Genomic DNA, 25,699 nt, shown 5'->3' with positions numbered 1-25,699 from the left:
CATAGAGGTTAAAAAATTTAGTCTGAACTGCATCAAATTTTAATGAGCTTATGAGCTGTGGGGTTTGTTTGGATTTACAGGGCTGCTTTAATAGTTTTATTTACAGTAGCTTTTTCTCCAGCCTTTGTTATTCACTTGAGCTTCCCACAGAAATCAAAGCTCATCGTCTTGCAGAATGCAGGTGGACCAATACCTGGGCGGAGCAGAGCCTCTGAGCGGCATCTGCAACAGGGACTCTTTCTCTACCAGAACTCACCCCCAGCTGGCCAAATCCCAGATAAACAAATAGAAATCCCAACTTTAAAAAAAAAAAAAAAACCAACCAAAATTGGGGGGGGGGGGGGAGGGCAGAAGAGAAAAAAGCCCTAGTCGTCTAATCCATAGCAGAGTGGCCTCTGGCACATGTGTCGAGGGGAGATTAGACTTAAGAGGAGATTTTATTTGTTTTCCTTTACTAAGCGCTTGTTCAAAAGAGTCTCTGTAAATATTTGAGTTGCTTTTCATAAACACAAAAAACCAAAAACCCCAACCTCAGACAAACCCCAAACTTAAAAGCTGCCTGTAAAGTTTCATAAAAACCTGCTTTCATATCCATACTGTCAGCAACTGCTGTGTGATTCTCACAGCTTCCCCTGCTCTTCCGACACGGTGATTCTCAGGTGCTCTAGTAATCCATCTCCTCTTTGTTTCAGTCTTCTTCCCTCATCTCTAGTGCCACTGCTGCTGCATTGTTGAGCTCTGGTGCTGTTGACTACTGTCTGCATGTGCTGAAGTCTTTGCTGGAGTACTGGAAAAGCCAGCAGAATGACGAGGAGCCTGTAGCCACCAGCCAGCTCCTGAAACCTCACACTACTTCTTCTCCACCTGACATGAGTCCTTTTTTCCTCCGACAGTATGTGAAGGTGAGTCCTACCCTATGCTGTTAGCAGTACGCGACCTGCATTAAAAGGCTGCTGCAAAGAAGCAAGTAAAAGCGTCTTTGTAGAACTGGTTTTCCCTTAGTAGTGCAATTAAAATCCATTCCCTTAGCGTGTAGTTACAACTAGAATTGCTCTGAGTTCTCTGACAGAGCAGCCAGCTTGCTGTATCCATCGATGCACTCCTAAACCAAGCAGTTCTGTGGGGCTGCTGTCACTGTTTCTGGTTGAAGTGTTAATCTTCTGAAGGGAAGCTACTCCATCGCGGGACTCCTTTTGCTTGGCAGGCAGAATTTCTGAACCATCGCTGCTTATTGTGGCAAGGAAGCCTAGCAGTTGATGGGGATTTCCACACTAAATCCTAGACTTGTTCAACCACCATGGTGTTTTTATGCTAAGATTCTGCTGGAGTCAGGGGGGCTCTGATAAATGTACAGGTGCAGTGAAAAAAGCCTTGTTAAATGTAAGAATGTCTTCTAAGTTGAAAGCTCATATATTAAAATGCCTTATTACTGCAGACTAGCTTACTGCATCCTAATAGTTGCTATTTAGTTAAAGTTCTCATGCAGGTTTGTTGGCTTGTTTTTATTTATCAACCGGGAGCGTTTCTTCTGGCTGCAACGGTGCAGAAAAGCTTTGTTTTTAGAAAAATCAATAAATGCACCCTGTAGCTTGTCATGACATCACACCAGGAGTGTTCAGTGCCAGAGCCTGACTGATTCCTCTTGCTTTCAGGGTCATGCTGCAGATGTTTTTGAGGCCTACACTCAGCTCCTGACAGAGATGGTACTGCGGCTGCCCTATCAGATCAAGAAGATTGCAGACACAAACTCTCGCATCCCACCTCCCATCTTTGATCACTCCTGGTTCTACTTTTTGTCTGAGGTAAGTAAGAATATGATACACCTACGGATTTTAACAAAAGAAATTCAAGTAATGTTAGCGTTCATGGGAGAGATGAGCTTTTGCAGAACTGATCTCAGATCCACCTCTGATTTTTAATCTCCCTTGAAAGAAGGTGAACTGTTGGCTTTGTTTTATTCCTGATGAACAGGAATCTATAGGAAAGGATACGTGAAAAATAAGATTGCTATTATTTCCTGTAACTCAATGTTTGCTGCCAGAAAAATCAAATAGAAAACCATCTCTGAGATGGTGCAGTGTAACATTGTGTTTGGCTGTTGTTAACTCAGTCCTTAAAAAAGAAATCAGTAAGATATTTGGAGTATGCGTTTTCAGTTCACTTGCACAAGTATGGGGTAGGATTTCTTAATTAGGCTTGACTAGCTTTTTATTTGAGGTCATAGATGACAGAATGGTTTTCAGAAGCTGCTTTGCAATTGCACAGCTCGGCATGCTGCAGTGTTGCTGTGCAGTGTTTCTTCTGCCTGTGACTTACTTTTATGGGTGACTTTGCAGTACCTTAAATCTGACAGATTCGTAAATGCATCTCACATGCCTTTTCTTTTCGTAAGAAAACACATCATATTTTTGTTGGCGCAGGTTGCCTACTGGTGAGTTCACAGTGCTGATGTTGTAGGCTTTTCTTTGTCTAGTACCTGATGATCCAGCAGACTCCATTCGTGCGCCGCCAAGTCCGCAAGCTTTTGCTCTTTATCTGTGGATCAAAGGATAAATACCGCCAGCTCAGAGACCTTCACACCTTGGACTCTCATGTTCGTGGAATCAAAAAGCTCCTAGAAGAGCAAGGCATTTTCCTTCGTGCCAGTGTGGTCACAGCAAGTTCAGGCTCTGCCCTGCAGTATGATACGTTGATCAGCTTGGTAAGGAAAAGTGTGCCACAGCACGAGGGGAAAGTGTATGTTGTGCTTATGTAAGATATCAGGAATAGAGATACTGCCATGGTGTTTAATCCTGTCCCATTGTGCCTTTCAGATGGAACATTTAAAGGCTTGTGCGGAGATCGCCACACAGCGAACAGTAAACTGGCAGAAATTCTGCATTAAAGATGACTGTGAGTTCTTTCTCTTAGAATATTTGAGGGAGCAGAGGAGATGCATTACGTGTCATAGTTTGAATCAAGAGTTCTCAGATGGGGAAGCTCAGCAAAGAAGGGGACACAGCTGAGAGTTTTGAGTAGGACTGAACTGTTTCCAGTACTAATTATCACACTGCTCTAATTGCATCTGTTCCTTACACAATATGGTGTAATGGATAACTTTCAAGAACAGGAATAGGAGATCTGTGTTCTCTTGCTTGCACTGCCCTTGTTCCAGTGTGTAATTTGGGATGAAACACTTTATCTTGGTGTACCCAGATGTTATGCTTCTATAGTGTAGGGACAGGAAGGTTCTGCGAGGTTGTGGGATGGTCCTTGTCGTGTTAAAAGGGGTTTTTGTTTTGGGCTGGAGGGTTTTTTTCTTGCTTTTTTTTTTTTTTAATTCAAACTTCAAAGATTTTCTTCTTCTCTCTGCAGCAGTTCTCTATTTCCTCCTTCAAGTCAGCTTCCTGGTAGATGAAGGAGTGTCGCCAGTTCTCCTGCAGCTGCTCTCTTGTGCTCTGTGTGGCAGTAAAGTGCTGTCTGTGGCTTCCTCCTCTGGATCATCAAGCACTTCTTCGACCTCTGCTCCTGCAGCTTCAGGCTCTGGGCAGCCAGCAACACAGAGCAAATCCTCCACTAAAAAGAGCAAGAAAGAAGAAAAGGAAAAGGATCGAGAGGGTGAGCTGCAGCTGTGCCCTATTCTGTGGCGTTTTTAGGGATAGCTTGCTCCTCTCAGCCTTCCTTATTTCTATTTAGAGAGAACTGCTTGCTTCTTGTTGTGGTAAATACCACTATTGTGAAAGGGTCACGGATCGTGGCAAGGGCACTTGCAGACTACAGCAATAATTAGGAGAGAAGAGTAGTTTTACCATATGTAGATTGGAGAGGGGCAAAGATGAAGTTGTATGCCCTAAGAGTTGGGGCCGAAATTAAGTGCTGAGTGTATCCCAAACACATTTTGAGTATTTAGGGGGTTGGACTAGATGATCTGCAGAGGTCCCTTCCAACCCTGACCATTCTGTGATTTATTAATTTGAGTGGGCTTTAGGCTACCTCATGTAAATTGCTTGTTGCGGTGACCAAGTAGCTTCCACCTAACTTGGCTATCCTGGGTTGTAGGAGGTTGAAACTCTCATGGGGATTAAAACAAGTACTGGAGATGCACACCCAGTTAGCTCTGCTCTTCAATGATTGTGTTCAGACTTGTTGCCTCTGTCTGACTTGTTAAGCTATGTTGGAGCCAGGGCTGCTGCTTAATGGATATCTAAAGTCCTGGGAAAGTAATTAAGCTGTCCTATAGAAGTCATGGGCATAAATTCTCTCTTGGCTTTTCCTCAAGGAACTATTTCGGCTTTCTCAGACAATTCTCTGAGAGCCTTTTCACTGCCCCATGATTGTTCCTTTTCTTTTTATGAGGATGCGTAGCATATTTCTCAAGTCCTTACTGGCAAGTTTTCCAGCAGTTTTCTTCTGTGTTAGTCAGGAGTACTAGGTTATCTTTTTGGAAAAAGAAAAGAAAATTAAACTAACTTGTTGCCTGAAACACAGTAATTTGTCCCAATTGTCCTCGATCTATGATGTATAAAATAGGAAACTGGCCTGCCATCTGCTCTCTTAAGTCTGTTTGTCTTCTGCCATCTGGTGTCCCCTAGGTGAGAGTTCAGGCAGTCAGGAAGATCAACTGTGTACAGCTCTGGTGAACCAGCTAAACAAGTTTGCTGATAAGGAGACCCTCATTCAGTTCCTGCGTTGCTTCTTGCTGGAGTCCAACTCGTCCTCTGTGAGATGGCAGGCTCACTGCCTCGCGCTCCACATCTACAGGTGAGCTGGGAGGGAGCCTCTGACCTGGCTCTTCTAAGCCAGTCTCAGCTCAGTTACGACGAGCTCTGTCCTTGTGGAAGAGTTGATGCTTGAGCCTCTCTCCTGCAGGATGCTGAGGCTTGCAGATGATTGCATCCCCTTGAATTCCTCATGCAATTTTGCAGTTATTTGGGCTGGAGGTAGTAGTTGTGACTTACTTGTTACTGGTCAACTTGAGTTATCATCTGCAAGCAGCATTTTATTTCTGCTGACATCTATGGGAGCAGGAACTTGTGGGAGAGTGAATTTCTGAGGCAGATGCAGACTCATACAGTTTAAAAGATGGGAGTTATGTAGGGAAAGGAGTTCAGGGTGCTGAACTCCTTCAGGACTCTATTCAGTTGTTGCAAGACAGCTGCTTTCATTTCAGAGAGTGCTGGAAAAGTGCTGGTGGCAAGAAGAGATGAGATTTAACTCTGTGAACACTGATGTATAGCAAGATAATAGATAATAGTTTCCAAGTTTGGTGAACCGTAGCATGTATTTTCCTTTTGAATAAGATTGTGTGCTATGTGGTCTATATAGCTATCTTTACAAGCCTAACTGACATGTAATCCATTCAACAGGAACTCTAACAAGTCTCAACAAGAGTTGCTGTTGGATCTTATGTGGTCAATCTGGCCGGAACTTCCAGCCTATGGAAGAAAGGCTGCCCAGTTTGTAGATCTCCTAGGATATTTCTCTCTGAAAACACAGCAGACTGAGAAAAAGGTATGATGAAAAGGAGGTACAGCATTCCAGGTCCTGCTGCTTCCTATGAATTGTGTTAGTGCTTGTCAAAAGAGCTTCTGGTGGAAATTTTTTTTGAATGTTCAAAAAGGCAGGGTTCTTAAAAAATTAGGGAGTATGGATTTTTTTTGTTTTATTGTTTCGGGGCTTTTTGTTTGTTTTTTTGTTTGTTTTTTTTTTTCATTTAGAAGAAAACTTCTTTCTCACAGGAAGCCTTTGTGGGAAAATATGTTTATCTGCTAGCTTTAATTTTTAGACTTTTGATATTTTAGCACCTAGAAATCTTTTGTAACCACGACTTTTGAACAAAGGAAGTGGTAGGATTTCTTAGGGGACCAATGGCCTTGAGATCAAGTAATTCAGACGCACTGAGACTTGCATATGTATGTTTAAAGAGCTGGGAATGCCTTAGGAATCTTCGCCAGCATTTACAGTGATTGGCTGGCAAATAACATTGTTGTTGCGGTAAAGGTCTAATTTTAGGATCTATTACATTCCTGGGTAATGATTTAGCCACATAAATTCCTGTGGGTATAGTGCATGCATCTTCCGGGGAACGTGGAATGCCACAAGAGGAGGTATCTTTATGGCTTTGTAGCAATAAAAAAAAAAATGTTGAGAAGACAGTATCTTCCTAATTGTATTTCAGTTGAAGGAATACTCCCAAAAGGCTGTTGAGATCCTCCGAACTCAAAACCACATTCTTACCAACCACCCTAACTCCAACATTTACAAGTGAGTTACTTCTGACTGTGATCCATTTCACTCAGGGAGCTTTTTAGCAGATGAGCTGCAATCCACAGGGGAATACACAATTCTTCTAATAAAATCGTGGTGGAGGAAGGACCACTACTGAGACCACATGCTTGCTGCCGCTGGCGTTGGGAGAATAGCAGATTCCTTCCTGTGTCCTGAAAAATGTGACGTTCCATGCGCTATCAGCAGTAGTTTGGCTCTGGCTTTTTTGCTTTCATCTTCAGTAAATGTTACAAAATATTAGGAACAATTGGAGAATATAAACTTGCAGAATTAAGCGTTGTGTTCTTAGTCATACCTTGGCAGTTAATAATTATACTAAAATGCTGCCCTGGGAAAAACAATCATTTTCAATGTGCTTTACATTGTAACGCTTCTGATGCTAAATCTGGGACTGGGGACTACAGGTAAACTAAAACTATTCTGATCAAATGGTTTGTGTTTAAGATACAGTGGATGCCAAATTACATATGTTGATGTTCTTCCCCTCATTCCAGCACGCTGTCTGGGCTGGTGGAATTTGATGGCTATTATCTGGAAAGCGATCCTTGCCTTGTCTGCAACAATCCAGAGGTGCCCTTCTGTGTAAGTAACTGCTGTTCTTAAACCCTTCCCTATTACAGGGATCCCAGCCGTTCACAGCAGCGTGATATGCTGTGTTTCTGAGTGTTTTGGGATGTATAGGCAGTGTGTCCTTGTTTTTGTCTTCTCAGTACATCAAGCTTTCCTCCATTAAAGTGGACACACGGTATACTACCACCCAACAAGTGGTGAAACTAATTGGCAGCCACACCATCAGCAAAGTGACAGTGAAGATAGGAGACCTGAAACGAACTAAAATGGTCCGAACCATCAACCTCTATTACAACAACAGGACAGTGCAAGCCATAGTGGAGCTGAAAAACAAGTATGTTCATCCATGTCTTTTGTGTGCAAGTCTCTGAATTTGACATTATGATTTCTGTCGAGGTGCCTGGCTTCTTGTTTTAGCTAACATTCATTCTTAGACTAGTACTCAACACTGTCAGCCCACATTGGGTGGGATTGTTCCGAAACTCCTACAGTAAATTGTTGAAGCAAAGATCCAAATTTCACCTAGAACTTGAAATGCGCCTGTAAAATTTGTGTATGCAGACTATGTACAGACAATTTTAATTGTGTGGAAACCGGTATTAATACCAAGAGCACCTCCTGAAGAATTTGACTCGGAAGGGGATTTGGATGTTGCAGCATGTCCAGAAATGCAGTAAGCGTTAACATTACTTGTTTGAAGCTGGATGGCCTAACACTTGGCTGCTGCTTTACCCACAAAAAATGGCTCCTTTTCAATACATTGCTCAGTCTGGAGCCAGTTCTGCTTATATGCTTTCCCTTCTTACTTCTTGAGATGTTCTCACCAGAATCAGATCTCTTTGGCTTAGGGATTAATCTGTGCCTCCGCTTATTGCTTATTTGAAGTCTTAATCCTCTGTGACATCACAAGTGGCTGCTGTGGAGAGGATTATGATGTCACAAAGAGAGGATTCTGACTTCAGGTTGAGAATAAGCAGTGGGAGCAGATGAGATCTTTAGAAATAAATATCCTGTTTTCATGCAAATATCCTTACTAATAAAAAAATGGAGGTGAAAATCCCTAGAAAATGTCTGTAGAATTAAAGTTTTTCCATGAGGCATCAACAGCGCTTTAATCCTAAACAGTCTCTCTCTATGAAGAGGATAAAGGCTTAAAATGTATTTCTGGCTACATATCGTGTCAATACAGAAGCTAAGGAAACGAATCCTAGAACTGCTCTCCATTCATCCCATTTAAAGTAGATTTGGAGCTGAGACGGTTGCGTTTGGCTTCTCTTTGTACGTGGGCAGGGAGGGTACTTCCCCACTGAAAAACCATGCTGCTTTCTTTCCTTTTCCCAGGCCGGCTCGTTGGCACAAAGCTAAAAAAGTCCAGCTGACCCCGGGCCAGACGGAGGTGAAGATTGATTTGCCGCTACCCATCGTGGCTTCCAACCTGATGATTGAATTTGCCGATTTCTATGAGAATTACCAAGCTTCCACGGAGACCCTGCAGTGCCCCCGGTGTAGTGCATCCGTCCCAGCCAACCCGGGGGTGTGTGGGAACTGTGGCGAAAACGTGTACCAGTGCCACAAGTGCAGGTACGTCATTCTCATTCCTCCCCACAGAGCCAGTGCCAGGGGTTTACAGAGCCCTTGTGCTGTTGCCCAAGTTGGATGTTCAACAAAATACCCTGCTATTTAAATACATGATTCTGGTTAATACAACCGCACAATCAAATTAGTTGAGAAGTATAAAACAGGCTTACAGGGATTTAATGTTAATACAGGCTAACAAAGGAAACCTGATACGACAATACTGAAAGAACGCAGAAGTTTCAGATCAAGCCCTCAGAAGTTTAAAAAAGAAAATTCCCAGGGGGAGGCTATTTTTGGCCTGCCTGTTCAAGGGCACGAGGCTGGAGTTCAATTGTACGGTTGCAGGGGGGTTTCCCCACAGGATCCCTGACTTAGCGTGCTGGACGGACAGTGCTCGCTTGTCTATTCAGAGCTTTTGTTGTACTCTCCTCATTCAGAGCAAGGCTCAGGGCATAATTTACTGTGTGCTATTCAAGCTTTCACTACAGTATTATAAATCCTTCTCTTTTGTGAGTTTTGTGTCCTTATCTGATATCTCTTCTGCCCTTATTGTTGTCCCGTATTTCTCTCTAATCCTCAGGGGATTCAAGGTGTTTAGCAGATTCTTTCCATAGATCAGGTGATTACTGGTATATTGAAAGGTTTCCACATCCCTTCTTGAATTATGGGAGCTATAAATCGGTTTGTGTCATGCTACTCTAGTCTGCAACAGGGTAATAAGTATGCTGTAGCTAGTCCCACTGCAACTGGGTAAAGACTGAAAGCTATTGAAAGCTTAGACCTACAAAACAAAATGGTTTCCTTTTATCTGTGTTCTCGTAAAGGGCACAGTGCCCTAGTCTGACGTTCTGCTGGGAATTACTGTAGTTTAAGTAGAATTGTTAGGAACAAATTCACATCTTCTTTCCGCTTTTTCCAGCCAGAATGTGGCACCACTTCTGTAAGGGCTTTTTTGTCGCCTGATTTGTAGGTTTTGATTCTCATGTATTTCACTTGTGGCTTCCCCAGCTCAGTTTGGTAGGTTAGTTGTTTTCAGGACTATACTTCTCTTTTACCTACCGAGTCCATTCTCAGCTTACTTCATTGCCTCGGTTACCTTGATAAAGCTCAGCTGCATTCTTTGACCTTTCTGGCTTGCCTTTCAGATCCATTAATTACGATGAGAAAGATCCCTTCCTTTGCAATGCCTGTGGGTTCTGTAAATATGCTCGCTTTGACTTCATGTTGTATGCCAAGCCTTGCTGTGCAGTGGATCCCATAGAAAATGAAGAGGATCGAAAGAAGGTGAGACTAAAAGCAGATTCATTAATGAAATACTCTATCTCTTGGCCTGGTCAACAGCGTAGGGACATCGGAGGTCCATCCCTCTTGAGAGTAACATGAAAAGCAGTGCTGCTTTGAGGCTTCTCACTGACTAATGCATTCCTTATTTACTGTCTTGCTCCACCAAATAAGTAATTTTTCAAAAGGCATAATTCAGTGCTTTACCTATAAACTAGCTATCTAGCACTGCATCTCTTTGCCTTGCTGTACAAGGGGGTGGATTTGGGTTGTACTGTATGTGTTACCATCCCATCTGAGGAGCACTGCTAATGAATGAAGAACGCGTTGCAGTATGTGGCCTGTCCCAAAGGATAAGTGTGCTGAGCATAGTGTCAGCAGAGTGGTACTCATGACAAGAAGTAGGATGCAGGATCACTTTTTTTTTTTTTTTCCAGAAAAAGGCAAAAGAGACAGTAGACTTGGAGGTTGTTGGTTGTAGAATTAAAAATCATGTCTGAACGTAAAATAAAGAGTTCCTGTCGTTTTTTACTCTTAGGCGGTAACAAATATCAACACTCTCCTGGACAAGGCTGACAGAGTGTATCACCAGCTAATGGGACACCGACCGCAGCTGGAGAACCTTCTGTGTAAAGTGAACGAGGCAGCTCCTGAAAAGCCCCAGGTAACGAGGGAGAGAGGGATCTCGCACGGGACTCTAGGCTGGTGAGACACTGGCCTTTGTACTGCCAGGAACTAGAGGTCCTTGCCTTGGCTGCTGTTCTGCAGTAGTTATTGTTGTGTGTAGCCTCCATATATGATTCTTTTCTGTTTTCCCCTCTGTTCCAGGATGAATCTGGTAGTAGTGGAGGGATAAGTTCTACCTCAGCTAGTGTGAATAGATACATACTTCAGTTAGCCCAGGAGTATTGTGGTGACTGCAAGAACTCTTTCGATGAACTTTCCAAAATCATCCAGGTATGATGAGCTTTGATTTGAATTTGGGTCATGTGCTTTCTTCTGTCACCAGATACAGTGCATATCAGAAATAGAAAGTAAGGTGTTGCTATGCTGCGTTTAATGATATTGTTAGCAATAGGTGATCAGCTGCATGTTTTCAGGGAAATAACAAAATAATAATTTCCAAAAGCTATGGTTACCATTAGTACTAGGGATTTGTCACATTTCCAGTGTTACATTGCATGTTATGTAGACAGCAAGCCTTTAAACAGGGCAGCTAACTGGGAGTTAAGCTGGTATTTCTAATGGATTTCCCAAGTCCGCCATTGACATGAAGGACTTCAGGTTTTGAGATACTTGGTTAAAAATGTTTCTGTACAAAATATACAGAGAAAATAACCTGTGAGTGTGATTAGCAATTATGTGCTGCTTTGCAGTTCCACAGCTTTCATTTCTCCTTTTTTGTGTTTCCAGAAAGTTTTTGCCTCTCGAAAAGAACTCCTGGAATATGATCTGCAACAGAGAGAGGCAGCAACGAAGTCCTCGCGAACCACTGTCCAACCCACATTTACTGCCAGCCAGTATCGTGCCTTGTCTGTTTTAGGCTGTGGTCACACATCGTCAACTAAATGCTATGGCTGTGCCTCAGCCGTCACTGAACACTGCATAACGTTGCTCCGGGCTTTGGCGACCAACTCTGCCATCAGGCATATCCTTGTGTCCCAGGGCCTTATCCGAGAGCTCTTTGACTACAACTTGCGCCGGGGTGCAGCCACGATGCGGGAGGAGGTCCGTCAGCTCATGTGCCTTCTGACCAGGTTAGATCTGATTCAGTGTTTGCAGCCCTCTGACTTGCAGTGAACTCTGGAAAGCCGCGTGCTTGTAAACGCATGATCGGAAAGGAGCAGCTTTATAGGGGAGATATCTTACATCAGCAAACTGTAGGCTGTTACTGCTTGTACATTGGTTATCAACTAAGCTGAAATCCCAGGAGCTTTTGGTATTTAGTATGAGCACAAGTATAACAGCGTTCTCTTTTTGCTTCTCGAATTAGGGACAATCCAGAGGCCACACAGCAAATGAATGACTTAATCATTGGGAAGGTTTCTGCAGCTCTGAAGGGACACTGGGCAAATCCAGACTTGGTGAGAGACTTCAGTGTTTTCCTGTTTCTTTTTTCTCCCTCTGTCCGACTGCTGCTGTATTCTAATCATTGAATCTTTTCTATTTGTAATACAGAAGGTGTCTGTGTCTTGATAGGAATTAAGATAAACGTTAGAGTAAAGCACAAAATTATGCGAATAGGTATATGCCCAAGTTCCCTCAGGCAGTTCTGCCTGTCTTGGCTGTTGCTTGGAGCTCTCAAATAGGTTGCCAGTCATCCCAAATGGGCATGGGATTAAATTTACTTAGATCGATGTGTTTTGAACCTGTGGTTTTTTAAATATCAGAAGGTAAAAAGGACTGCTGCGTCACCAAGACTTCTTAAGCCTTTGAACATGTGTCTGTGTTACAGGCTAGCAGCCTCCAGTATGAAATGTTGCTGCTAACAGATTCCATCTCGAAGGAAGACAGTTGCTGGGAGCTCCGACTGCGTTGCGGTGAGTTCAAATGACTCATGTGAAAGCTTTATTTTAAAATGCTATGCCCAGGTCCATGCGCTAGAGTAAGATTTTTAAGGAAGGGAACTGATATTGACTCAGCTTGTGATTAGGGTTAAAAGTGGAGTTAGCACCAGATAGCTTTGTTTTGGCGTAGTGTGTTTCTTGAAACAGGAGCACTGAGAAATAGAAAGATGGAGGTGTAAAGGGAAGGATGGCAAGACTTTCTTGCTGTAATAAAAAATAATTGTTTTCCATGCATGGTGCGTGAGAATGTGATAGTTTTATTTGAGGATATGAGGTCTTACCTAACTCTAAACGCTTTTAATGTGCTGTATAGAGCTGTGGAGGTGTCCTATCTGCTGATCTTTACAGTGGAATGAAAATTTATGTCCATCTTTCAGCTCTCAGCCTCTTTCTGATGGCAGTGAACATTAAGACTCCAGTGGTTGTTGAAAACATCACCCTCATGTGCCTGCGCATTCTTCAAAAGCTGATCAAGCCACCTGCTCCAACCAGCAAGAAAAACAAGGTACTGCCTTAGATGTTGAGCAAAGCATTTGAAAATTTGCTGATTAAAGTCTGGCACGCTGATCTCGGTGATTAATAACTTTGTGAGGAAGCTAGGGCTTGCTTTTCCTGGTCACAGTTACTAGGGTACTAGGGAAGCACAAATCCTGTGACTCTTGTCTTTGTGGACTACAAATTAAAGGTAATTGCTTTTCATTTTTTACTGTTCTTTGGTGGCTTTGACTGCTGCTGTTCAAAACTGGGCTTTGCTTTTTTCTGCTCAGATTTGAGGCATGGGGAAGGAGCTGCTTCAAAGCTACAGCTTGGTTATTTTAGGCAGGCTTTTGGTGCTTTCAACAGCTTTGTAGAATCAAGTACTTTTGACTCAATTTTTAAATACAAAGCTACAATTCTGATAAAAATCATATTGATTGGCTGCTCCTTGATTGTCATTTAGGATAACATTTTCAAGGGAAAAGATATGTTTCTGCTTTGATCGAGCTATCTGGTAATCACAGATGGGTGACAAAGATGGGTTTACTGATATTTTGGTAGTAACTGCATCTCTCTTAGTTCATCATTAGCAGAAACCGTATACCCTGCTGTTGTCCAAGAGCTGCATTTACCTATTCATGGAGCATACGCAACCAGTGATTCACCTATGGGAGTTACTCTTAAGGGAACAGGCTGTGGCTTTCTGAAGAATCATAGAGCTTTTTTGTTTATTAGGATGTGCCTGTGGATGCTCTCACCACTGTGAAGCCTTACAGCAATGAAATCCATGCACAAGCTCAGCTGTGGCTCAAGAGGGACCCCAAAGCATCATATGAAGCTTGGAAAAAGTGTCTCCCTGCCAGAGGTAGTCCTGTGCTTTTTACTCTGTGCAATTTTGTGAAGGAACATGTCTGTCCCTCCAAGTTTAATAAGGAATGTACTTCTGTAAAGTCATGTTGGCTTCTGTCCCGTGACATCTGATACCATCTTCACCTTTAGCTGTGTAGTCCCTAGAGACTGTAGCACTGACTTTTCTAGGCTGTTGCACAAACCCTGAGTAGAAAATGCACAGTTCCTGAAGATAATCAGGGAAACGTAAAAAATGAAACTTGTTGTATCATTTAAAATGATACCAGCTGACTGAAAAGCTGATTGAATTCCCCGAGAGGCTGTGGGATTTGTATCTGGCTTGGAAGTGAACATAGTTCCACACAGAAGTGAAAATGGCAGCAGAAAGAAATGTGAAGCTACTCAGCTTCTCAGCTGGAGTTTGGAGAGTTCCAGCGTGACAAAATAATACAGTGGCAGTTTGCTGTTAATAGCTGCTGACAGTTCACTTGAGCTGTGTTCAATATTGCAGGTGTAGATGCCAATGGGAAACCTCCCAGCAAAGCTGAGCTTCACCAGCTCTACTTGTCAGAAAAATATGTCTGGAAGTGGAAACAGTTCATGAGTCGCCGTGGGAAGAGAACTTGCCCTCTGGATCTCAAGCTGGGACACAACAATTGGCTGCGACAGGTAAACGTGGGTGAAAACTCCAGTGGGATGCACCAGGCAGAGTTAACAGAGATTATTGGCAGTTTGCTGCATTTTATGCGCTTTGCAGATGGTATTTGGGGAAGACTGTAACTGACTGCATCTAATTCCAAGTCAGGTTCACAGCTTTGTACCCTTAAAAATGCTACATCTAAACATTTATCCAGTAGTCTGCATGTTCTTAAACTCTGTACCTTTAATTGCCACAGTGCTCTTACCTGTGTACTTAGCTGCATTTTCACTACTGAATTTTCATGGGTCCTGGGCAAAAGTTTTTCTTCTTGTGTATTGTGGATTACTATGTTGCCTACACAGTGCATTGTTTAAACATTTTGGTGGCGTGCAAAGTAGGCATCTCACAGAATCAAGTGTTTGGAAGGAGAAGAGAGTGCTGCCACCAGGTCACCAAACTGTCCTAATGTATGCTGTGTTTTTTTGTAAGGTGTTACCAGTTTATCTGTCCACATGAAATGACAACATCTTTTAATGCTCTTCCCTTAGGTGCTGTTCACTCCTGCCACTCAGGCTGCAAGGCAGGCTGCGTGTACGATTGTGGAAGCTCTGGCTACCATCCCCAGCCGCAAACAGCAGGTCCTTGATCTCCTGACAAGGTATTTCTGTGTTGCCACACTTGACAGCTCCAGAATTATTTTTCTTTAATTCCCATGAGAATATCTCCCTTCTTCCAACTTTTCTCACACCTCTCCCTTGTGTATCTCTGCTTCACTGGTCTTTTTTTGGCTGGATTCTAAAACTTAATTAGCTGGGATGGTATAGATTTAGGGAGGCCTTTTTTTTTGCTGCCTGGCAATAAGCTATTGCAGTTCTGTGCTTTTTCCAGAGGTAAGCAGATGGTGTTCAGCTGTGTGGATAACAGTTCTCCTCCTCTTAGACAGCAAAATAATAGGATGAACCCTCTTCCAGCTCCTGTGACATAACTTACCCCAATTGATGCTAGTAGCACAGTTGGGGAACTCCTTTTTAGGAAAAAGTACTACTTTAGCCATTGAGTAATGACTATCAGTTATGCTGTTAGCTAGGAGGACCACAGGAAGGATAGATTTCTGGAGGCTTTTCCTTTCTTTCTGTGGTGTCCTTAAACTGTGAATACCTCTCGTTACTGTAAACTGGTTGTCACCTTGTGTTTCTCTTTGCTAGCTACCTGGATGAGCTGAGCATTGCTGGCGAGTGTGCCGCCGAGTACCTGGCGCTGTATCAGAAACTCATCAAACCGGCCCACTGGAAGATCTACCTGGCAGCCAGGGGGGTTCTGCCCTATATTGGCAGCCTTATCACTAAGGTACGGACTTGTATGGAGGAACTAGCTTGTCCCTGACCTATCAGTTTGGCCTTTTTCGCTTTGAAATCTTCATCTCTTCATTCAGTGACCTGTTGCTGACCCTTAGCAGGTTTATAAAGTTCACACTTCTGCGCTGACATCTCTGAACAGAAAGAGCTACAGTGGTTGTATCCCCAGCTGTTGCATTCCTCAGCGCAAACTGGCTGGTACACGTTAATTAACTGCTCTGGGGGCAGCTATGCTAAGGGGTATAAATATTGCTACACTGACTTGGCACCAGGGCCAAACTGGAAGCTGTCTTAGCTGCCAGACTGGACTCCGAAAGCCCTTAATGACAAGTGAGGATTAGGTGTGCTACCATTCCTTGAGTGTGAATTACAGCCTGTTGGAGAAGCACCACATTTAAGTTGCAGTTTTCAGAGTGTTAGGTCTTAGGAGTTTGCTGTGGTGATCCCTTGTGCACTCCAAAGAGGCAGATGACACTCTCCATATTAGTGGTGGCCTTGAGCCCATTGTGGAGGGCCACTAGAGCAAAGCAGTGGTAATTGGTAGGTATAGGGAGAAAATGAAGAGGGTGTTCAGGGTATCTTTCCTCTCCCTCTTTCCTCTCCACTGCTGCGTTGCAGTTCCTGTTTCTCTGTGGCTGGCTCTGTTTCTTTGCTGTGTTCCTTTGTACCCCGTGTTCAACACTCGCCAGCTAGTCATTATTGGCATTGCAGTTTCTTGTCCTAATGGGCTTGTTAATTATTTTCAGGAAATAGCTCGTTTACTTGCCTTGGAAGAAGCAACACTCAGCACTGATTTGCAGCAGGGATATGCGTTGAAGAGTCTCACAGGTATTTGGTGGCATCAACACAAGCCCTGTAGTAGGATTAGAGATGGGGTGATCATTGTTCTGTAATAGCATGTAGCAGAATTTCAGAGATGTGATTCAGTGTTTTGCAATCGTCAGGATTGGAATTTTGCCATCAATTTAACACTTAATCCCTAAATAGATTTTTCCATGTTTTTTTGTGATCAGTTTTGAGTTTTTAGTTACTTGAACTGTGGTAATGTATTATAAACAAACTGCATCATAATCACTTTTCTCCTTCATTTCTTAAATACATTTATTGTGCAGTGTAATTCCCGGAGCCATTTCCTGATTTATTGCTACCTGTTATTTCCTACCTACTTATTCTATGGTAGCTTTTCTTTTTTGAGTCCTCTAGGGTATACTTTTTTCAAAAGCTTGTTGGAAATGGAAATATATAATTAACTAGATCATTCTTTTTCTTATCCTCTTCCATGTTCTTCAAAAAATTAATGGACTAATTCATAAAGCCTGTCTTCTTGCAAGAAAAAGCGTGTTGATAAATATGTCATGGGAAAGAATCCAAGTGTTTGCTGATTCTCTACTTTATTATAGGAATGACCAATTTGGTGATATAACTGCTAAGTCACGTACCACACTTGCTCTGACATCATCAGAGCTAGCCTAAATGTTAGAAGGGGAGCAATCATCTCCTTTTGAAGTATCTTGTGACAGAAAAATGTCAAAAAGTGCAGAATTTTGTATGAAGTGCTTAGAAAGCTCCTTATACACATTCCTCAATCCCTCACCATGGTCCCATATGGTGTAATTTAGAAGGCAGCTCTCACGGGCCAAGGGTTTGCCTCCAGCCACTCAGTTCATAAAAGTGAGCTTTAAACCACGGACTGACAGTGGGAGTTGTAAAAAGCCTTTTAATTCTGCTGCTTTTGATATTGTGCCCTTTTTACTGGCCACGTGAAATTTAGAGCTAACAAATCAAAAACTTTCTCTCCCGCTGCCTGAATTTCTCATTGCTTTTTAGGTCTTCTCTCATCCTTCGTGGAGGTGGAGTCCATCAAAAGGCACTTCAAGAGCCGCCTGGTGGGTACAGTCCTGAATGGTTACCTGTGTTTGAGGAAGTTAGTGGTACAGAGAACAAAGCTGATCGATGAAACCCAGGACATGCTGCTGGAGATGCTGGAAGATATGACAACAGGTAAAACCCACCTCAGTTCCATAAATCCAGAGCATGGGTCAACCAATGTGAAAAAGCAGATAGTTACAGCCACACAAAGAACTTCTTTCTAAAAGACTACTGTAGTGAAGGGGGTTTTTGTGGCTTGGACCTTCCAGTATTTCCTTTTGGCACAGAAAAGGTAAATAACATGCCTGAAGTAATTTCTTATTTTCCAGGAATTTAAACTACGTCCTTTTTATGGGATCGCTTTACTGCAACGCAAGCTTGCAAGGGGTTTTCCTAATAAACGTACCAATAAATAGCCTTTCATCTTTTAAGTAGTGCATATCCAAAAGAAGAGGGCACCAAAGTATGGTGCTTATTGCAGACAGATTTATTGTGTATGCTGAGTTAAAAAGCACCCTGTAAAATTGACTCCTGTGTCATTTTAATACTTCTGTTTCTTGGCAGGCACAGAATCTGAAACCAAAGCGTTTATGGCAGTGTGTATAGAGACTGCAAAACGTTACAGCCTTGATGACTATAGGACTCCAGTCTTCATCTTTGAGAGACTATGCAGTATTATCTATCCTGTAAGTACAGACATGGCTGTAGTATCGCTTCTAAAGTAGATTTCTTAAATAGATACAGTTGCTTGCATTTTTGCAAAAAAAAACAGTGTCTACAATAATTATTTCATATTACCCAGTGTAGAACTGTAGTAGTATCCTATTTTGAGGTTTTAGTATTCAGGTTCCCTGCTGTGGCATGCTCTGTGCAAAAAAACGGAACGAGGAGTATTGTTTCATGCTGAGGAATTTGCTTACTAAATGATACTGGACATCCTCTAAATGCTGCATGTGTGGCAACGTACTGCAGGATGCACCAGTGACGAAATGACTGAAGATTTAGGGTCATCCTGTCACTTGCTGCCATAAAGATGCAGGAACGGGAGCATGGTTAGGGGGACGCTTACTCACTTTGTCTCTGCTGCTGTTCTTCAGGAAGAGAATGAAGTGACCGAGTTCTTTGTAACTCTGGAGAAAGATCCCCAGCAGGAAGACTTCTTACAGGGCAGAATGCCAGGAAATCCCTACAGCAGTAATGAGCCTGGCATCGGGCCACTCATGAGGGACATCAAGAACAAAATCTGTCAGGACTGTGACCTGGTAGCTCTGCTAGAGGATGACAGCGGAATGGAGGTGAGAATGCCGGAGTGTGGGTTTCTTGCACGGAGTTACGAGGACGCTGTTTCTAGGCAGCTGATGATTGCTAGGATGGTGACGCAATGTGAGCTTGTTCTTGACTTCTTGTTTTCTCCCTTTTAGCTTTTGGTGAACAATAAGATCATCAGTTTGGATCTGCCTGTGGCTGAGGTCTACAAGAAGGTGTGGTGTCCCACTAATGAGGTATGTGTTATCTTCATAAATGTTAACAGCACAAAGCGCCTGTCCTTGATAGTGACAGAAAAATGGGTGGGAATAAAAATCACACGAGTCAGGATTTATTTTCTGGCATATAATTTCTTGAATATAATTGGTCAGCACCTTTTTGTGCTCTCTTAGGGTAGACTGTTACTCAATTCTGCAACATAAGTGATTTAAAAGCACATAATACTGACCCAGGTGAGCGTATTGAACTTACCCATGTAGCGTATCAGATATGCCAACTGTCTTCTTGAGTAACAAACTTTCTTACATTCCTTTGGGGAAATAGCTGAACTTTGTGTCACTGCCTTTCAAAGTGCATTTCACACTCCATCTGCACGTGACAGTTTAATGTGCGTGTACAGACAGGGACACCAGATTGCTCCATCAGTCTGTGCTTCAGAGATGAACCCAAGTTATTTATGCAGAGAGCATCCAACATTTCTCCATATTTGCACTTCTGCTCTTGTGCTTTTCACGTACGGCTCTCAAGAACTTGACAGATTTCATTCTCCCAATTTGCTCTTAGTAGTGTGTATTGCCTGTTTTTCAGATGATTCATCTGAAATGGACCCAACAGTCTTAAGGGACTAGTCCACCATGTCACAGTAGGCTTGAAGCAGAGGTGGACACGGTCCAGAACAAGTTCTTCCCTTCCTTTTCTTGTAACCGCTAAAATAAATTCCCACTGAGAAGGAATCCATCAGACTAAATCTTGCATGTGACGAGTATGTTCTTTAGAGGCACTGCTAGTAGCACTTGAGATCATAAAAGAAGACTGATTTGCCCAACATTTCTTCTTCATTCCTCATTTACTCTTGGGTTGCAGTCACCTTTGACCGAAACCTCCATTTCCTGAAATCATTTGTTTGCTACACTTGTGGGGAAGATTTCCAGCAAAACACCTGTTTTCAGTGAATCATGATATGGGGCATCATTCTCATCAAGCTTTATTTATGTAAAAAACCTTCTGTACTGCAAAATCAAGCCCAAGGCTAGGTGACAGTGATAATGTTTTTAGTAAGGTACCAACTTGGATAGGGAAGCGAGGTACTGGTCTTAATCTGTGAATTCTAATTTGAACTCTGATCAAGTTACTGAGGGAAATCATGGCACGTGCTGCCCCAGCCTGCCTGCCCGCTCGGAGCGGCGAGGTGCCGTTCCCGTGAGATGCTGAGCTGTAGCCGACGTGCGGCTCTCCCAGGATGCAGTGCTGATGGTGAAAGGCAGAGTTTGCTCAGCGTTACTGTCAATGAACAGCTTTCATCTGTCTCCCTTTGTGTGCACCTCCGCAAAGCGCTTCTGGAGCTGCGGCTCACGTTCCCTAGGAAATAGACAGGCGCACAAGAACGCAACCTCAGGCCCCTTTTTGTTTCCCTTGTCTCTCACTGGCTTTTTTTTTGTTCATCTGCCATTTTACCAGGGCCCCTGTGGTGTTAATTGCTGGTCTCTAGCGTGGCCTTTGAGCAGATCTTCCCCCCGGGGCTTTTCCTGTGCTTATGTATTTGGTGTGACATTAAGCACTGCTTATTCCACATTAGGCTTAGTGCGCTCTCTGACAGGTTTTCTCTCGCGAGGTCTCCTGCACCCAAATCTGGGATTTTTCTTTTCTGCTTTTTATTCAGACCCATGGATTAAAATGGAAAGTTTAGTGATAGGCTGTCAGTATTTCCAGCTGGAAATGCACCTGGAAAACTAGCCCTTCCCCAGGGTAAAAGCACAGCTTGTGCTTCAGTGGGTTTGACTATATCATTTTAGTAATATACTGTCTTACTGAAAGCTCATTAAATTGCCTCTTACTCCTCCTCTTCCATTTTCCATCACTGCAGATTTTTATCTGTTTGAAAGCACTCATCCAATTAACCTCTCCTGCTTCATTTACTGGGCTGTGCCTGATCCCTGTATTTCCCAGGTACGCTGTGCAGTACCCTTGGAGGGAAAGATTGCCATGAAAAGGAGGCATTTCTCTGTAGAGAAACATGTTTTGCTTGGCTAGATCTTTCCCTGGTGCTAAAAGAAACTGTTGGTGAAGATACAAGGAGGAAGAGACTGTTTATTATCAGCCTGTCCATCTAATTGGCGATGCTAGGGAAAGGTGGACAGACCAATAGATGAATTATTGATGTTTTTGCAGGTGGTGGCTTTACTGTCGTTTTTAATTCATCTCAGTAAGGGGAGAACGAGGGAGTGAAAGATTCTCTATGTTACCATCCATAGTCAAAACAGCACAAAGGAGAACTGAGGCTGGAGTTGTCTGTTACACACTGTAACGTGAACCAGACCGTTCACAGTCTGGTGTCCACAGAGGTATAGTTAATATAATGCTCTCCTCTCTTGCAGGGGGAGCCGATGAGGATCATTTACCGCATGCGAGGGTTACTAGGAGATGCAACTGAGGAATTCATTGAGTCTCTTGACTCCACTACTGGTAATGCACTTGTCTCCTGAAAGCTGGGATTAGATTTGAAATCTGAGGTTCGCTGCAGAGCAATGACACTATTATCCTCACAGCAGTGAGCTTAAAGTTGATTGACGTTGCTTTTGCTACATTTACCTGCTTCACCTAAAGTAGAGGAGGATTTTAACAACCCTTTAAGTCTGTACTATAAATGTGAACACTTGCATGGCACGGGGAACATTCTGCCTGGCCCTTCTTCGTATTCCTGCTTATAATTCTTTTCAAATTCGATACAGCTGAAGTGACTTGAACTGCTGGTAAATGTGTTGTACTGTACTCTCCATTTTTGCTTCACTGTTTTGTCCCATGGGCTGCACGAGCTTGCCATATTGTGGCTGCTTCCTCTCTTCATGATCTGTGTCTGTCCTGTAGATGAAGAGGAAGATGAGGAAGAAGTTTATAAGATGGCGGGTGTCATGGCCCAGTGTGGAGGCTTGGAGTGCATGCTCAACAGACTGACTGGAATTAAGGACTTCAAACAAGGCCGGCATCTCTTAACCGTGAGTCTCAGCCTCTGTTCTCTGGGGTCAGGAGTTACGTGATGGGAAATGCCACAAACTTTAGTCAAGTTGAGTTGTCTGCCTTATGTTGCAGTTTAAGTGTTGGAGCGGAGGTTTCAGTTCACTAATTAATGAAAAACTGAGAAAATCCTTCTTTCCCTCTTCCATTCCTCTTGGTTAACAATTCTTTACAAAGACTTTGAAGTGTGTAGAAGCTGAGGAGTAGGTAAGACTAAATCCTGTCTTGCTAGAGTGATTGTTTTCTGCCTTGGCCAAAGCTGTCCTAAGGTTAATATTGGTCTAGCGATCTGGCTTGTACTTTACCCCAGAAGCCTGGAAGCTGGCTATATTATCGGGTGCTTGTAGTTTCAGCAAAATCCTCCTATTCATTTTGAAGGTACTGTAAAGAATGCATTCTCTGTATTTTGTAGGTCCTGTTAAAACTGTTTAGTTACTGTGTGAAAGTGAAAATAAATCGTCAGCAGTTGGTCAAGCCGGAGATGAACACTTTGAATGTCATGCTGGGAACGCTTAACTTGGTAAGGATAACCTGGACTTTCATAAAGTGTTTTCCATGGAGTCCATTGAATTTAAACTTCCTGTGACTGTCATGTTGCCTTATGACATTTACAAGAGATCTCAACTATTGCCAGACTGGCACTGCAAATTATCTGTTAGCCATTCTTTATCTGTTAGTGAGGGGAAGTGTGTGGGTCAGTTAAACCAGTTAATGCTGCTGTTAAAATAACTGCTGCCATCTTCTCCAGGCTCTGGTGGCTGAGCAGGAAAGTAAGGACAGTGGAGGAGCGGCCGTGGCCGAACAAGTGCTTAGTATAATGGAGATCATACTGGATGAATCCAATGCAGAACCTCTGAGTGAGGACAAGGTGAGTGCCTGGGGCTCGGTGCACTAATGGAAATGTTGACTGGGATTCAAGGCTCGCAAATATCTTATTACAGTGATGCTGAGCTTCAGGAGCTGTAGAGGTGTGCTAAATGGGAGTCTAACCCTTGTTACGCTTGCTGGCATGTCTTAGCAGGCCGTGGAGGTAGGGCAACAGGAGTGCCCTGAACCAAAAGCACTGCAAGGCTTCTGTAGAATGATTCTTGCACAGTCGGGGTGGGGGTTATTAGGCACCGCTTGGATCCCTTCCTTGCTGCTTTGGGCCACAGGCCAGTGAGAGACAAGAAAAAACAAAGCTCTGCCTTGTTTTTTTGAGTGTTTTCGTACATGTTGAAAACATGATTGATTTTCCAGGTAATTGAGGATAAAAACAATATTTCAACTACACTGAGGATGAGAAGAGTTTCTTGGTCATCTTTTGAAACTCTTGGTGAATCTGATGTCCCTTGGGCTAGAATTATTAGACCTTTTTGACTAGAAAATTCTTTAACAGTAAGTGGAAGAAGTCAGTTGTCAGCTAGAGGAGGTGTTACAGCCATACCACGAGACATTTGGGAATGAGGCAGGGTTTTGTTCTTCATCTTATCAGGGTACAGAGCTATAATCCTGCGAGACTGGAGGAGTCTACCGGCTACTAGAGTGAGGGTTTTCTTCAATCTGTTAGATTTATTCCTGAACATAAATCATGCTCTTCTTCCTTTGCAGGGTAACCTCCTACTAACCGGTGACAAAGATCAGCTGGTAATGTTGCTCGATCAGATTAACAGCACTTTTGTCCGTTCCAATCTCAGCGTCTTGCAAGGCCTATTACGCATCATCCCTTACCTGTCCTTCGGGGAAATGGAGAAAATGCAGATTCTGGTTGATCGATTCAAGCCCTACTGTAACTTTGATAAGTATGTTTTCATATTTCAACTAAAAGCATGTGAAATCAGTTGTACTGACGAGTCTATACCGTTTTTTTTTCTCATTGATGCTTACTTCAGTGTAATGCAAAGCTTCAGAGATTCCTGGTGCATAAGCTTAATTTCCTATTTCTCTTCTAAGCCATTTTAAAAAGAAATCTGTGAGCGTGTAGCTCGAGAAATAGGGCTTTAGAATATGTTCTGAGGTGACAAGGGTCCGAGTAGCTTTTCTGAGTCTCTGAGCTGGAGTAGGTACATGCATTCAGCGATAATGTAATGAGAATTACAGGCTGAGATTTTTGGAGAGCCTCCAAGTTACCATTTCTTTTCTTCGTTCAGGTATGATGAGGAGCACAGTGGAGATGATAAAGTTTTCCTAGACTGCTTCTGTAAAATAGCAGCGGGAATAAAGAACAACAGCAACGGCCATCAGCTGAAAGATCTCATCCTTCAGAAGGGAATTACGCAGAATGCCCTTGACTATATGAAAAAGCATATTCCCAGTGCAAAGAAGTAAGAGTCACTACTTAATGTATGTGATAATTCTGAACATCCTTCTCTCGTTTCATCACCCCAACAATCTTCCAAGAAAGTCGTTAACGAGTCCACATTCAGAAGCATTTAGACTTGCTACAGCTGTGGTGCAGAGGGTCTGGTGAGACAGTGCTACTATAGGGATGGGCCAAAAACCCTGTAATCTTCCCATTTGATACCCATCCGAGCTGATTTCTTGGATATCACGATGTTTGTTTCCTGCCTGTTCCTTACCTATTGCATTGTAACAGAGCTTTTGATGGCCAGCTATGAATATAAAACAAATCCCAAGGCTAAGAGTTGACACTATGGCTATTAGCGTGCACAACATGGAAGGGGGAGTGTGAATGTCACTTCATTAATTAATGGCGGAGGGACACAGGGGGAAGGGTACTTGTCTTGCCTGCAGCCAGCACTCTGCAAGCTGTGCTGCTGGCTGACCGCCAAGTGCCTTTTCAGAACGGTTGACTGCCCTTCAGCTGCTGCCTCTTGTTTTCTGTGCAGTTTGGATGCAGACATATGGAAGAAATTCTTATCTCGACCTGCACTTCCTTTTATCCTGCGCCTGCTCCGTGGACTTGCCACACAGCACCCTGCTACGCAGGTAAGGAGACTGCCCTGAAAGCCAAGTAGGACATGGCTGGCTTGTTACGCTGCTTTTTGTGGCTGTAGCTAAGCAGTTATTTCCATAGCAGTTAATTCTATGCTGTTCTTATTGGGCTTGGAGAGACAAACCAGCTTCAGGTATCGTCTGTTAGTCTGGAAAAGTCTGGTGGGCAGAGATTTTGACTTAAATATCTTCTCATTCCATGTGGTGTGAAATTTACACACCAGTGTGAAGAGAAGCTAATTTAGGACCATGAACTTTATAGTCTTAATAGTCTTCTCAGGGCCTGATTGTTGTTTTAAGAATGCTCTTTATCCAACATCCACATCTGACCTCTTAGTAATGGCCAGTGAAGAGGCAAATTGCCCCGGTCTCACACAGTTTTAGGGTCCAGGGTCCATAATGTAGGAGCATCAAAGAAGAAAGTAAGACACTTTGCAAAAATTGTTCCAGATCAGTGCTACTGCTCAGCTGTCGTGGGTGGGATTGGAGGGAACAGTTACTGTCATGTGCACCCTTTTTCTGAAGAAGGTGTGATGTTTCAATCCCTCTTAGGTGCTAATAGGTACAGACTCAATTACCAACTTGCACAAACTGGAGCAGGTGTCTAGCGATGAAGGGATCGGGACGTTAGCGGAGAATCTTCTGGAGGCACTGAGGGAACATCCAGAGGTGAATAAGAAGATTGATGCTGCCCGGAAGGAGACACGTGCGGAGAAGAAGCGTATGGCCATGGCAATGAGACAGAAGGCCTTGGGCACTCTGGGGATGACGGTAATGTCTGTTTGCGCTGATGGCAGGCTAGTGATCTTTTATTT

The 25,699-nt window shown here is 43.1% G+C and overlaps 1 protein-coding gene across 1 annotated transcript in view; it reads left to right on the top strand.

Annotated features, from left to right (window-relative positions):
- The window catches only part of UBR4 (ubiquitin protein ligase E3 component n-recognin 4), a 78,405-nt gene that overhangs the window by 42,897 nt on the left and 9,809 nt on the right, over window positions 1-25,699 (top strand). The window contains exons 64-98 of the mRNA XM_082493705.1: window positions 693-902; window positions 1,653-1,802; window positions 2,474-2,701; window positions 2,814-2,892; window positions 3,355-3,597; window positions 4,572-4,740; window positions 5,346-5,490; window positions 6,158-6,243; window positions 6,762-6,849; window positions 6,978-7,171; window positions 8,179-8,418; window positions 9,561-9,699; window positions 10,235-10,360; window positions 10,525-10,653; window positions 11,110-11,453; window positions 11,690-11,780; window positions 12,152-12,236; window positions 12,641-12,768; window positions 13,476-13,605; window positions 14,101-14,258; window positions 14,778-14,887; window positions 15,435-15,576; window positions 16,331-16,412; window positions 17,412-17,585; window positions 18,018-18,139; window positions 18,551-18,748; window positions 18,875-18,955; window positions 21,314-21,401; window positions 21,804-21,931; window positions 22,363-22,470; window positions 22,699-22,818; window positions 23,541-23,731; window positions 24,080-24,253; window positions 24,779-24,878; window positions 25,437-25,655. Of these exons, the coding sequence (XP_082349831.1) occupies window positions 693-902; window positions 1,653-1,802; window positions 2,474-2,701; window positions 2,814-2,892; window positions 3,355-3,597; window positions 4,572-4,740; window positions 5,346-5,490; window positions 6,158-6,243; window positions 6,762-6,849; window positions 6,978-7,171; window positions 8,179-8,418; window positions 9,561-9,699; window positions 10,235-10,360; window positions 10,525-10,653; window positions 11,110-11,453; window positions 11,690-11,780; window positions 12,152-12,236; window positions 12,641-12,768; window positions 13,476-13,605; window positions 14,101-14,258; window positions 14,778-14,887; window positions 15,435-15,576; window positions 16,331-16,412; window positions 17,412-17,585; window positions 18,018-18,139; window positions 18,551-18,748; window positions 18,875-18,955; window positions 21,314-21,401; window positions 21,804-21,931; window positions 22,363-22,470; window positions 22,699-22,818; window positions 23,541-23,731; window positions 24,080-24,253; window positions 24,779-24,878; window positions 25,437-25,655 (5,199 nt within the window). The remainder of the gene's footprint in view (window positions 1-692; window positions 903-1,652; window positions 1,803-2,473; window positions 2,702-2,813; window positions 2,893-3,354; window positions 3,598-4,571; window positions 4,741-5,345; window positions 5,491-6,157; window positions 6,244-6,761; window positions 6,850-6,977; window positions 7,172-8,178; window positions 8,419-9,560; window positions 9,700-10,234; window positions 10,361-10,524; window positions 10,654-11,109; window positions 11,454-11,689; window positions 11,781-12,151; window positions 12,237-12,640; window positions 12,769-13,475; window positions 13,606-14,100; window positions 14,259-14,777; window positions 14,888-15,434; window positions 15,577-16,330; window positions 16,413-17,411; window positions 17,586-18,017; window positions 18,140-18,550; window positions 18,749-18,874; window positions 18,956-21,313; window positions 21,402-21,803; window positions 21,932-22,362; window positions 22,471-22,698; window positions 22,819-23,540; window positions 23,732-24,079; window positions 24,254-24,778; window positions 24,879-25,436; window positions 25,656-25,699) is intronic.

The sequence above is a fragment of the Vanellus vanellus genome (genome assembly GCF_965231255.1).
Source record: "Vanellus vanellus genome assembly, chromosome: 20".
Classification (NCBI taxonomy): Eukaryota; Metazoa; Chordata; class Aves; order Charadriiformes; family Charadriidae; genus Vanellus; species Vanellus vanellus.
This window is presented reverse-complemented; position numbering and strand designations above follow the sequence as displayed.